General features: G+C 42.6%; 1 protein-coding gene across 7 annotated transcripts in view; it reads left to right on the top strand.

Moving 5' to 3' along the window:
- The window catches only part of EBF2 (EBF transcription factor 2), a 215,706-nt gene extending 201,856 nt beyond the window's left edge, over positions 1–13,850 (top strand). For 6 of the 7 annotated variants that reach the window (XM_068974727.1, XM_068974729.1, XM_068974724.1 and 3 more), the window contains 2 exons: positions 6,812–6,979; positions 13,819–13,850. In XM_068974727.1, the coding sequence (XP_068830828.1) occupies positions 6,812–6,979; positions 13,819–13,850 (200 nt within the window). The remainder of the gene's footprint in view (positions 1–6,811; positions 6,980–13,818) is intronic. The other variant, XM_068974725.1, reaches the window with a different exon arrangement.
- The last annotated feature ends 381 nt before the right edge of the window (positions 13,851–14,231 follow it).

Raw genomic sequence — 14,231 nt, 5'->3', positions numbered from 1 at the left:
TTATAGCATACTATTGGGCTGAGCCATAGGAAACTATCTCTTTTTGATGTCCCAAAATGTGCAATTTCATTATGGTTATACATTTATGAATAAAATGTGTAGGTTAGGTTGAACTATGTGAAACTGTCATTTTTGTAGATCAAAAATAGTTAATATAGGGACTTTCCTGGTGGTCTAGTGGTTAAGACTGTGTGCTCCCAATGCAGGGATCATGGGTTCAATCCCTGGTCAGGGAACTAAGATCCCACATGCACATGGCATGGCCAAAAAAAAAAAAAAACAGGTTAATATTAACAATGTAGGGTTAAGTGTGGTGATGAGGGAGGGAGAAAGAGGAAAGTAAGACAGGAAGGGGTGGGTGGGGTGTGGATGGACAGAAAGAGAGAGAGTGAATGGATGAATAAAATTGCTCACCAGATGTTGATGGTATGATGTTTCTTACTAGATAATTCATTCAATAGGAAGGGACCCTTCCCATCCCAGCCAGTGACAACTTTGTCCACTGTCCTTTCTTGATCACTCAATCCCACTGCTACAAGAAAATAGTAACACCCTAAGTCTTCAAATCACCCATTAAAACAAGAAGGCATCTACAAATAGAAAGAGGAAGGCTCCCTGCCCAGAGGGAGGGAAACACATTAGATAAGGTCCTCTTTTATTTCCTATTGGGTCTGTGAGACCCCTTTCACCTTCCTTTTTTGAGGGAAGGTCTGAAGGAATTGCAGACTTGGAATGGGATTCCAAACAATGCATTCTATTACAATAAAATTCCATTCTGTGAAAAAACCAAATACCCCATGGAGTCCATTACAATAGCACATGACCTGTATTTCTACCCACCTAAGTCTCAAATTCTCTGGGAAATACAAAAAAGAAAATAAAAGGCTCAAGAGATACCATTTCATCAGTTCAGTTCCTTGTGTCTGAAAACACCCTTCTGTGATTTTTCCTTTTATTTTTTAAACTAGTCTGATGTGGCCAGGGCATGCCATGGAGGAATCACTTGCCAGAGACGTTAAGAAAGAAATAAAGTCAAGCCTCTTGGTCAAGTTGACTTGCTTTTGTGGCCAATGCAGTGTATCAAAACCCTGCATCTTCACTGCTTTTGCTCTCACACCACTTCAAAAATGGCCAAACAGATGTTTTTTCAATTTCACATATGAACTTCACTTCCTGGCGGTAGTGGTGTGTGCCAAGTTCCAGCTCAGTGCAAGTTTTTATGGCTGAATTCTAAACCCCTGACAATAGGGGGTTATAATGAAATGCTGACAGACCCCTTCACGCCAACAAATGCAATGGCTCGATGCAAAGAAGGATGTGTGCCCAGTGAGTTCCAGCTGGAACCGTGTGCGCCAATCAATCCTAAGAAGCAGAAAAGTGGTTTTTCCTGAACTCCCCATGTTCACAAGAGATTTCTGGGCCAGAAGCACTGGCCTTTCCTTTGGTCTCTATCTGCAGAGCGAGGTGTCCAGAGAAATTTTCAAGTACGCGTGATCAATTTTCCTAAAAGGGTACATACTGGTGTCCCCAAAGATGTTCTGCTCAGCAAGCTTGTAACTCCCAAGGGAACCACTTCTTCCAAAGTTAAATAGTTACCAAGCAGTGCCAAGTTTGAAACAGGATCCATACAGACAGAATCCAACCTGTCCGCAGGGATTCTTTCTTTTAAAATTTATTTATTTTTAATTGGAGGATAATTGCTTTACAATATTGTGTTGGTTTCTGCCATACATCAACATGAATCAGCCATCAGTATATACATGTCCCCTCCCTCCTGAACCTCCTTCCCAAGTCTCACCCCATCCCACCCCTCTAGGTCATCACAGAGCACCCAGTTTGAGCTCCGCAGGGACTCTTGCTTCACTTACATACATAGTCTTGGACTATACCCCAGGCCTCAGGATTTTCATATTTTCAAAAATAAATATCAAGACATTTTTTCTATTATAGAGTATTAAATGATTATGTAGAACATTTAGAACACAGATGATGATAGCTTTTATTTTATTATTATTTAAAAACACTTATTCATTTATTTTGCTGCATTGGGTCTGTGTTACTGCCTGGGCTTTCTCTAGTTGTGATGAGCAGGGGCTACCCTCCAGCTGTGGTGCACAGGCTTCTCATTGCAGCGACTTCTCTTGCTGTGGACCACGGGCTCTAGAGTGCAGGCTTTAGTAATGGTGGCTCACGGGGTTTAGCTGCTCCAAGGCATGTGGGATCATAGCTCCTGGATCAGGGGTCCTACCTGTATCCCAAGCATTGGCTAGTGCATTCTTAACCACTTGACCACCAGGGAAGTCCTGACAATAGCTTTTAAGAGAAAGCATTACTCCTACCATTAAAACAAAACAAACAAACAACAAAAACACCTTGTTAATACTTTGGTGTGTTTCTATTGTCTTTTTCTTCAGAAAGGGGGGAAAAATCATATGACAAGAAGTTGAACATGACTTGGCAACTGAACAAAATGACAATTGTAACCTCATTATAGATGCTTTGAAAAGCATTTCTAGATAAAAAAGAAAACAAAATGACACACTTTATTTCTTTGCAGAGGTAACCAGTGGTAACTTTCAAAGTAAACCTTGCAGTCATGGAAAGATATATTCTGAAAATTGCAGCATCTGCTCTGATGCACAGCTAATGGGCTTCTGCCATAAGATCAATGAAAAAGAGAGCAGAAGAAAAATGACAAAATTCTCAAAGTCACAGATATAAAGCTAGGCTCCATAAAATTTATCAGTGATATAGACCTGTGTTCTAAGAATGGAAAACAGATATTAGGAGTGATGTTTACATTGCAAAGTTAACTACAATCAACGAGGTTTTCCCAGGAATTTGTAAATTTATTGGTGCTTTGCTTTTTTTGTAGCAGAAAGGTTAACAGGTAACCTTGTTTACAGGCAGTTAAGCCTTAGATTGAAGAGAAATGTTAATGTCAGGAAAGCTATTATGTCTGTTGCTAAGATTGTATTATTTTTTCCCAAAGAAGTAAGAGATTTTCCCATTTGTTTCTTTTAACAGCTTTTACTGTTTTCTGCTACATTAAAAGTAATACACATTCATTATAGAAAATTTTGAAAATATGGATGAGTAAAAGGAAGAAATTCAAGAATTTTCACAATCCTGTCCGCTAGATAATGTCATTAAAAATTTGGATGTGGGAATTCCCTGGCAGTCCAGTGGTTAGGACTCCAATCGCTCACTGAGGAGGGCCCAGGTTCATTCCCTGATCATGGAACTAAGATGCAACAAGCCATGTGGTGCAGCCAAAAAAAAGGATGCCTATCACATCCTATTACACTTTTGCTTTGTATGTTTTTTTAAAAAGTAAAAGTAGGTCTATATTATTATGTATTCTGCTTTACTCATCTGAGGATGCATATCTTTCCATGCCATTAAATATTCTTCTCTAATCTTAGTTTTAACATTTGCATAGTGTTCCATTTTATGGATTTAATATAGTTTATCGTATTGCTAGATATTTCACTTATTTCCCAGTTTTTCATGATTATAAAAATGTCCTTGGATTTTTTTTTTTTTTGCACATTTATGATTACCTCCTTGGAATTAATTTCTGGAAATTAAATTACTGGCTTAAAAGACATGGACGTTTTCAAATACTTTGATACATATTACCAAAGTTCCTCCAGAGAGGTTAGCACTCCCCTTAGAAAAGGATGGTATCTGTTTCCTTGCCCTCTTAATTTTTTCTTAATCTTTATCAATTTGGCAAGTGGAAAATAACATCTCATTACTGTTTTAATTTGCATCTGATTACTAATTGGTCTGACCATTTATAGGTCTATAAAGGCCTTTTGGTTATTTTCATTTTTCCTTCTGTGACATTTCTTTTCATGTCCTTTGCCTATTTTTCTATTGGGATATTTTCTGATTAGTTTATAAAAACCTATTAGCTACTGAGGATCTGAATATATCTAGATAAATTATGAAAAATATTTTTCCTAATTTGTCACTTGCCTTTTCTGTATGTGTTATAGAAATTTTTTGTTACATGACAAATCTATCTTATGATGTTCTGTTTAGGCTTTGGGGTGGAAAGGATGAGTTAAATTATATAACTTCCTCATTTTTCTACTAGCTCCTGTATAATTTTGTTTTTAAAAATAACCCTTTAATCTATTTAGATTTATTTTTGTGTTTAATATGAGGAAGCACTCTAAATTTTGTCTCCAAATGGCTAGTGTATTGTTCCTATATGTTTATTTCCCCACTAATTTGAAATGTCACCTTTATTAAGTTTTAATTCTCCTATATATCCAGGTCTATTTCTGGACTCTATTTTCTCCAAGGATTTGTCTGCCTATTTCTATGCTGGTATAACACTGATTTCATTGGTGTAGATCTATAATAAGTTTTAACGTCTGTTAAGATATTAAGACTTCTTTAAAAAAATTTTAATGAAACTTCTGGCTCTTACAGCATTTTTTAAAATAAACATAGAAATTATGTTTGCTAACATATGCATATTAAAATTCCTTTTAGGATTTTTATTATAAAAGTATTAAATTTGTATATAATCTGACATTTTGCAAAAATTTTGTTTAAAATATTTTAAATGGGCACTTTGCAGCTCTGTGTTTATTCAGCTCTGCAGTAGTTTTATGTCACTTGGTAAACATAAAGTCTATCTGAGATGACTCCTTTCCCACTGAGAGGTGGCCATGCTAATAAGCATGCTTTAGGATCTGTTACTAGAAATGACTCATATGCTGAATATAAGGGGAATTAAGTATATGTATGCATGTGTGTATGTGTGCCTAATTCACATTACAAAAACCCTCCTCTCTCATGCTGTATGAGGGGAGATTCTGCTATTGCAGACCCAGAAACCAAGGCGCCATTTTGGTACCCACATGGATCACATGGTATGGCAGAGACTGGATAGTGGTCAGAATCAGGGGTTTCCACATATCAGCTTTCCTTTGGCCTCTAACTCTGTGCCTTACAGAAAGAGGAGAGGTCCCAGCCACTCACCCTGTGTGCACACACACATTTCATTGATGCTAAAACCAAGGCTAGAGAGGAGACTGACTTGGACCCGTGAATAAAATCCATTCTCCAGGCTTAACCCTGTATCCTCTCCCATGTGCATGCATGCTAAGGTGCTTCAGTCGTATCTGACTCTTTGCCACCCTGTGGACTGCGACCCCACTAGGCTCCTCTGTCCATGGGGTTCTCTAGCCAAGAATACTGGAGTGAGTTACCATACCCTCCTCCAGGGCATCTTCCTGACCCAGGGATCAAACCCCTGTCTCTTATGTCTTGTGCATTGGCAGGCAGATTCTTTACCACTAGCGCTACAAATACCACCAATTTTTTTCTTTTGAAGACTGGGATGTATTCCAGTGCTTCCTTTTGCATTGCCCTTTAAATCAGGATCACTTCAGGATGAGCAGTTTTTAGATAAAGCTTTTTTTTTTTTAAGTCTTTGGTTTGTAGATCGGCTGTAAAAGACATTGCATGGGAGGCATGCTGTATTATTGCTTTGCATATGCAATTGTGTGAACACAGCCGAATGTCTGTGTTTATAGGGAGAGGGGAAAAATGAGGATGGAGTCTTACAAAGGCCATCAGAACACTGGACCTCCAAAATTCACCTTATACTTGAAACATTAACTCACATTCATGTCCTCAGTTTCAGATTTACTTGTGGACTATCTGGACTACTTATGATATGAAGTAGAAGTCAGCACTCTTAGCCTTTATTATGGCCTTTGCCATTATGTTCCAGTAATTCTAAGTCATATGACTTTGGACAGTTCAGAATTCTGGACACTATGCTAGAATGAGTCCCTGAAACTTGACTATATACTATAAAATGCTATCTCTAACAATTTTACGTGTGTGAACTCAAGTTTACCTCTTTTTCGAGCAAATTGAACCTGGAAGAAAATTATCTTCTTGTATGATGTAAGTTGGTGGAGTATCTGACATTAAGAGGTGGGGCACTTTGTTGTGTAAGTTGCCTTTATTTTTCTTGGAAATCACAACAGTTAGCTTTTGGCTTCCTTGAAGTCATTTTAATGTTAATACTGGTGTGTTTTTTTCCTACACATTACATCAGAGGAGGCTGACTTGCAGCTTTATTTCCCAGGAGCTCTGAAAGTAGAGGGAGATGGGAGGTAATCTCTTCAATGTTAATAAACTTTTACATTTAATGAGGAAGTGGCCCATAGAGATGGCACACTCCGAGAAGATGCCTACCCTACAGAGCAAATCTCTGGTGCCCTGAGAACTGCCAGGGAGGCACATGGCTCCCAGGCAGGATTACATTTTAGGATTAAAAAGAAAAAAAGAGGTTTCTGTTTTTTAGTAGACTTGATCATTTTTCAGAGGTTGGTCTTAACCTTCTTGTGTTGAGCTTCTATTGGGTTGGCCAAAAAGTTTGTTTGGGTTTTTCTACAATACCTTTCAGAGAAATCCAAACAAACATTTTGGCCAACCCAGTACTTGTGGATTAAGACCTATCAAATATGACCTCCTGCTGATGCCTTCCTGACTCTTCCAGGCAGAAAAGCCCCCTGCCCGGATGTATCTCCTTAGCATCATGTTTGCTCCTCCAATAGGATGATGACCCTACTCATTGTTTCATTTGTCTATTCCTTCCAAGGGATAGGGCAGGGTCATTGTCACATTCAACTTCTTCTCAAATCCCTGGAATCTGGAACAATGCCTGGAACAAACGCGTTATTTTGCAGTCAGTATGTACTGGTTATGTGCTGAAGAAAGAACGAAACCCCTACATCTTTCTCTTTCTAAAGAAGGACTGTCCTTTGCTTTCCAGTCATGTCATCAAGTCCCACGGTTGGATCTTCCAGCACATCCTCCATCCTCCCGTTTTCCTCTTCAGTTTTTCCTGCTGTCAAACAGAAGAGTGCCTTTGCCCCTGTCATCAGGCCCCAAGGCTCCCCTTCGCCTGCCTGCTCCAGTGGCAACGGAAACGGATTCAGAGGTAAGCATGCTGTAGCACCTTGGGAGTCAGCGTGGTCCATGTGCCACAGAGTCCACAAAGTGAGAGCAAACAGCCTTGCATCCTTCTGTGTCTCTAGCCATTTCCCTACAAGGAGATGCTTTGGTGTTTTCATTGTGGGACCAGCATGGCTTGCAGAACTGGGCTAGTTCTCTATCCTAGGGCAAGATGGGGGGAATAATAGAGGAGTCAGACGACTCTGCAAGGACACAGAATTAACTATGGTAGGGTGGTGGCTTAGATGGTAAAGAATCCACCTGCAGTGTGGGAGACCTGGGTTCAATCCCTGGGTTGGGAAGATCCCCTGGAGGAGGGCATGGCAACCCACTCCAGTATTCTTGCCTGGAAAATCCCCAGGGACAGAGAAGCTTAGTGGGCTATAGTCCACAGGGTTGCAAAGAGTCAGACATGACTGAGCAACTAAGAACAGAGCCATGTGGACCCTCCAGGAGTGTCTGGACTCTCCAGATGTTGCCTTTTTTTTTTTTTTAAAGCTCTGCTAGGTCGTCATTGCTGTGCAAACTTTTCTCTAGTTGCAGCACGTGAGGGCTGCTCTCTAGCTGTGGTGCGAGGGCTCTTCTTGTTGCTGAGCACAAGCTCGAGAGTGCCGGGCTTCAGTAGTTGCGGCTCCCAGTTTCTGGAGCACAGGCTCAGCAGTTGTGGTGCATGAGCTTAGTTCCGCCACAGTACATGGGTTCTTCCCGGATCAGGGGTCAAACCTGCGTCTGCTGCATTGGCAGGTGCATTCTTCACCAGTGAGCTGCCAGGGAAGCCCTCCAGACCTCGCTTTCCACAAGACCATGTCACTATTTCCCTTAAGGTACCTGACCACCACAGCAGGTGCCACATGAACTGGCTTGCCACCCACACAGCATTCCCAGTGCCATGGCACCAATGGACAAGACCTATCAGAAGCAACCAGCGAGTTCTGAGAATTCTGGTTTTCATGCTGGTGGAACTGATAGCAGGTGCCCGATCAGGGTGGGGTAGAGAAGAAAGGAAGAAAGATATACTGTGTCTAAGAACAAGCATTAATATCACCCATCAGACCTGTTCTTCAGTGATGTCCTAAAATATAATATGACATGATGTAGCACGCATATGATGAGCGCATGAGAATCTAATCACCTCATTGTGAATGGGAGCAGCTGATGGCTCGAGAGAAAATTGGAAACTGCTGAGCGCTGGGGGAGCCTGATGCCCCACATTATTTTTAGGCTGCTCCTTGTGTCTTGACATGCAAACATTCACGACAGGCGGTGTTGGATAAAACCAAAGAGGGCAGAAGTTTGGGTAACCCCTTGTGGATCAAAGCCTCTGAGGTCAGCACAGCCTCGATGGACTGTGTTGACCTTGGAACTGCTGCTGCCTGGTGGCTTTATGATTGCACGGGGAATCCTGAGCCTTGTGTGTTGGGGGGATACTTGTGAGGGTGTCTTTGCTAGCTGGGGCTGAGCACGGTTCTGCGAGGTATGGCATGTTCCTGCCACATTTCTACCATTAGAGTGATGGTGCCTCCTCGAAGTCAAGTGACTTGACAGACAAACTGTGAAATAAGATTTGAAAACCCAGCCCTCAGAAGAGCCCCTGAAAATTCTTTTGCTTCTAATGAGACAAAGCAACTGGGTCTACATGCCACCCAGCATGGGAATAGTTGGAAACATCTGTATATTTGAAGGGGAAAAATACATGTATCTATTTTGCTTTTCATCCAGATGTCAGATTCAGTGAGAAGCAGGCTGAGCCTGTAGCTAAACATCTCCACTTCCCTGTCTCTCATCAAGGGCCAGTGGTTTCTAGCCTAGCATGATGGGACATGTCCAGAACTTTCCCCATGATGGCCTTACCTCCAGACTGGAATAGGAGAACAGTTGCTGAGTTTTAAAAAAATTATTCATTTTTAATTGAAGGATAATTGCTTTATAATATTATGTTGGTTTCTGCCGTACATGAACATGAATCAGCCATAGCTATACATATGTCCCTTCCTACCCACCCCTCTAAGTTGTCACAGAGCTCCGGTTTGAGTTCCCTGAGTCACACAGCAAATTCCCACTGGCTTTCTATCTTATATATGGCGGTATATAAGATATAAGTATATATTTTGTATTGGAGTATAGGGGATGACTCAGTGGTAAAGAATCTGCCTGCCAATGCAAGAGATGTTCAATCCCTGGGTCGGGAAGATCCCCTGAAGTGGGGCATAGCAACCCATTCCAGTATTCTTGCCTGGGAAATCACATGGACAGAGAAGCCTGGTGGACTACAGTCCATGGGGTCGCAAAGAGTCAGATGGGACTTAGCAACTAAACAACAACATAGCTGATCAACAATTAGTTTTAGGTGAACAGCGAAGGAACTCAGCCATACATATACATATATCCATTCTCCCTCCAAAGTCCGCTCCCACCCAGGCTGCCACATAACACTGAGCAGAGTTCCCTGTGCTGTGTAATAGGTCCCTGTTGGTTATCCATTTTAAGTATAACAATTGCTGAATTTTTGCCACATCTTCCCCTTCCCCACCACCTCTTCAGCAGTGATGTCTCCCCTTTCCAAGTCTTATGGTTTTAGTCATGTGCCTTAAGTCTGGTGGGGGCCACACAGGGCTCATCAGGGAAATGCAGAGTGAGAGGCCCAAGAAGGACTAAGGGTGAGTGCAAGTGTCAGAGGAGGAAAGGGAGGGTACGGGTTTTCTCTCCCTCCAGCCAACTCTTGCCAATATTTTCAGCTTCACTTGGAGGAAGAAAAGTATAACTTGACTGCCACCTGCCACCCCTCTCTCTCGCAGGGCCTGAGTTGAGGAGCAGAGCTAGTTGACTCAGATTTTTTGGGTCTTTGGTATCCAGGGTGGCCTGCCTAGGAGTCCTACCTGGCTCTTGGCTCTCAGAGGCCAGGACCAATTTTTCACTGGCTGTCATGGCCTAGAATCCCCACTGTGCTGGTGGCTGCATGCCCAAGGCCCTCTGTGGTCCACTGGTCAGAATGGAGTTGTGTGACCCTATGGACCACAGCCCACCAGGCTTCTCTATCCATGGGGTTCTCCAGGCAAGAAAACTGGAGTGGGTTGCCCTTCCTTCCTCCAGGTTGGAGTCTTAAAACTCCCTCCAGATTCCCTTGGTGATTTGAACCTTAAGACGGAGGAGGAGGATGGGGAGGGGCTGGAGAAGGAGAACAGAATAAAAAGGACACTTAAATTAGGAATTGGAGACTAAAAAACTTAGAAAGAACTATGAAAATATAAAGTTGTGTATGTAGAAAAAAGAGAGAATTCTTTGGAGAACCTCAAAGACTACCCATGGTGGGAAGAATGCTGGAACAATGGAACATGACATTAATCAGAGTTCCTTGTTCTACACTGTATGTCCTTGTATATGAACTTGACTTCATCAGATGTTGCTGGAATTGGAGCTCAGCCTCCCACATGCTGGGGCATCCATACTAGTCACTGTCATCCAAGAACCTGGGGTTCCTAGACTGTTAAACAGGAGAACTGATTGCTCTCTCTCAAGGTTGTTGAGAAGTTACATGTGTGAAGAACTAGGAAAAGTGAAGGACGTGCCCAGCAGAGAGAGGCTGGGGCTGACAAAGGATGCCTTCCAGAAGTCTTCACTCCAGTTTTTCCTCATTTGGACCAAGTGACCAGCAGTTTAAGGTCCAGCAACACCAGGTGTCCCGTTGGTGCAGAGACAGAGAGAGCCAAGCTGACCTTGAATGTGCTGCCCACAGCCACTGAATGAAGGGATCCTGGGGTGGCAGCGGCTGAATGGCAGGATGCTCCATCTCTTTAGGGACAGACAGTGGGAGTGTGAAAAGGTGGTCTGAGGTGGAGCCTGAAAATCACAGGCTGAGAGGGAGGTTCTTCTCTTCTCCTGCTGTAAGGTGAGGTGGTTTCGGTTGCCTGCAGGAAGATTGCACAGCCAACACTCTCCAAGACTCGTGGACCATGCCTGGACCCCACATGTAAGATGCTGGACCGAGCACTTTACACGAATTATCTTGTTCCAGCATCCTGTGAGCCAAAGGCAAAGGTCATATAGTTATCACCATGTCTAGTTAAGGAGCTCACCCAGGACCACAGAACCAGTGACTGAAGAACTTGAACTCAGACATTTTTACCCTAGAGCCTGAGTTCTGGCAGCCCTTAGTCTTTCTGGGGACAGAAATATTATAGCAGTTCCTCTCTTCAGCATTCATCCATACCTACTTTCTACCTGCACCAAAGAGTAACTGTTACAATTCCCATAAAATGTCAAAGGTGAAAAGAAATTGGACAATGTGCAGTTACGCATTCTCCCAATTAACTTTTGCTTTCTGTCTGTTGGCGACAGTTTCTTTTTTAAAAAAACTTTTTATTTTGCATTGGGGTGTAGCCGATTAACAATGTTATGATACTTTCAGGCGAACATCAAAGGGCCTCGGCCATACATATACAGGTGTCCGTTTCCCCACAAACTCCCCTCCCATCCACGCTGCCACATGACATTGAGCAGAGTTCTCTGTGCTATACGGTAGGCCCTTATTGGTTATCCATTTAAAATATAGCAGTGTGATGGGCATGTACACACTGGCAATGGTTTCTACAAGCAAGAAGTCAGGGTCACCACGGAGCAGAGTCTCGCCCACCCAAGTGCCCAACATGACACCAGGAAGAAGCAAAATCCATGAAATATGTTTTTCTCCAGACATGCAGTGGATCTTGTTCTCAGAGAGGCTCTGCCCTTTTAATAAGCCCTTTAGATAACTCTCTCAAGGATGCAGGAAAAGGAAGGGGCTGATGAGGCTGAAGTGTAATAGACAAGTTAAAGTTGAAAACGTGAGCCCCAGACCTACTGCCAGGGAGCTCAACGTGCCCTATTCATTTCCCCCACCTTCCACCTCATTTATCAGGCATTCACAGTTGATGAGTATAGATTGTCAAGATAATATTATGCACTATGTGCCAGATTCATTTTCCAGCTCCCTCCAGGAGAAAAAAAAGAAAAAAAAAACCCTCCTACACTCTGGGATAATTACCAGAGTTCCTATATCTCCAAATCATTGGGGAGTGTCCAGAATTGAACTGCCTTTATTGAAAAGTTACATCGATTCAATATATAGTAATACAGGCAAAAATAACTAAGGCTTTGCTAGCTGTGTAAGACCTTAATCCGGATCTCACAAACATTCAATAAAGGCTATATGGGCAGGGAAATAGGCGGCTGACAATCTTGCCGGAGAAGACGAGCTGGCATAGAGAGAAGGGGTAGAGCGAGAGGGAGGAAGAGGGAGGAGGGGAGGGGTAGGAAAGAAGGAAGAAGGAAAGAAGTGGGTGGAGAGAGATGTTAGAAGAAGCAGGAAGAATTTTGGCCATTTGCTTATAAGCCTAGTGAACACCATTTGGCCAAACGCTTCTGTGATGTTTGATAACCCCTCTAGATGAGGCTTTGACAATAAAACTCAAAGGATCAAATTCTAGATACAGTGTGACCTTTGGACACAAGGAAACTACTCTGCCAGGTTCCAAGAATGTGCAAGTTCGGTGGGTTCACCCCCTGAAAGCCAAGGCCAGAGGGATGCATTTTGGTGTGTGATTTTTCTACATTGTGCTGACGCTGCTTTATTTCTCATATCAAGGGGACACTTTGAACCTGATACCGTCCAGACAGGCATTTTCCACTTGACCAGATGGATACTGAACTAGAGACTAGGATGGATGGATGGACTAGGGCACTGGACACTGCACTTGGATTGGGGGTGAAGAGTAGAGATTGGGGTGACTCTTAAATTAGGGCTAAATTAAATTAGCCCTTCTGTTCCAGTGAATCAGCATCCCTTAGTGAATGGGCATCACAGATAGTGAAAGTGAAAGTCGCTCAGTTGTGTCCAACTCTTTGCGACCCCATGGACTATACAGTCCATGGAATTATCCAGGCCAGAATACTGGAGTGGGTAGCCTTTCCCTTCTCCAGCGGATCTTCCCAACCCAGGAATAGAACCAGGGTCTCCTGCACTGGGGCAGGAGATTCAGGCAGATTCTTTACCAACTGAGCTATGAGGGAAGCCCAGATAGTTGTACATCCCAAAGGAAGATGAACCAGTTAGAAAACTCATCAAATTTCAGCTAGAATGGATAGAAACCCAGGATGGGTAGAAAGTCTGATTTGTTATAAATGATGTCTTGTAAGTAACTCAATAGGCGTGGCACCTGGAATTTATTTTCCTCTTCCAGCTAAGTGATTTGAAACTGTATAATCTAGAAATTATTTTAGTCTAATAATGAAAACTATCTTACACATATATCCATATTACAATTTAGTACATGTTTATATGTCAATTATACAACCCATTAATATAAAATACAACATGATTCTTGGCCTTTGAAGCAAAATTTCAGCAAGCTTTGTGTTATATTCAGTGATTCAGTAAGGCAGGAAGCTTTGTGTTATGTCCAGTGATTAAAGCTTCAGTGCCTCTCACTGGTGGTCTGCTAGACCAGTGCGGTGCTCAGGCACTTCCATTGTGTCCCTGACTCTTTGTGACCTCTTGGACCACAGCCCACCAGGCAAGAATACTGAAGTGGGTTGCCATTTACTTCTGCAGGGGCTCTTCTTGACCCAGGGATCGAACTGAGTCCCTTGCATTTCCTGTATTAGCAGGCAGGTTCTTTACCACTGTACCTCCTGGGACCTGAGGACAGTGGGTTCCCATATCAGCTGAAGGTACCATCACCCTGGATTGTTCCAGACTGTCCATCCCATCCCCTACCCCTCTCTCTGGGTTCTAGACTTTAATGTAAAGAGTCTCTAAGCCTCATGCTTGTGTCCACTCTTTCTTTGCAGCCATGACTGGACTTGTCGTGCCCCCGATGTAAAGAAGAGGAAGAACAGCTTTCTTATAGCACAAAACTATTTACTCTGATGGACTGATAACAAAGAAAGTGCTAGGAGCTCTCTGGGGAGAGTTGCGCCCCCATGAACATGATGGACTGATCTGGCTTTGCCAGGAGCCACCTCTTAACCTGGTCTCCTGTTTGTCATGTAGCTCTGATGGTAGCTACACAAACTGACCCTCTTGGGAACAAGGACAAAAGATGTCATTGACGTAGTCAGTGCTAAGAGCAGAAATGCAGTTCTTTGTTACGAACATTATGAGAACCACCTTCCTATGTTTGTAAAATATTTAAGAAAAAAAAATTGGCAAACGATTCATGCTTAATATTTTGGATACTATTTGTTTTTCTTTGTAGGAAAAA

This window comes from Capricornis sumatraensis, chromosome 6 (genome assembly GCF_032405125.1).
Source record: "Capricornis sumatraensis isolate serow.1 chromosome 6, serow.2, whole genome shotgun sequence".
Lineage (NCBI taxonomy): Eukaryota > Metazoa > Chordata > Mammalia > Artiodactyla > Bovidae > Capricornis > Capricornis sumatraensis.
This window is presented reverse-complemented; position numbering and strand designations above follow the sequence as displayed.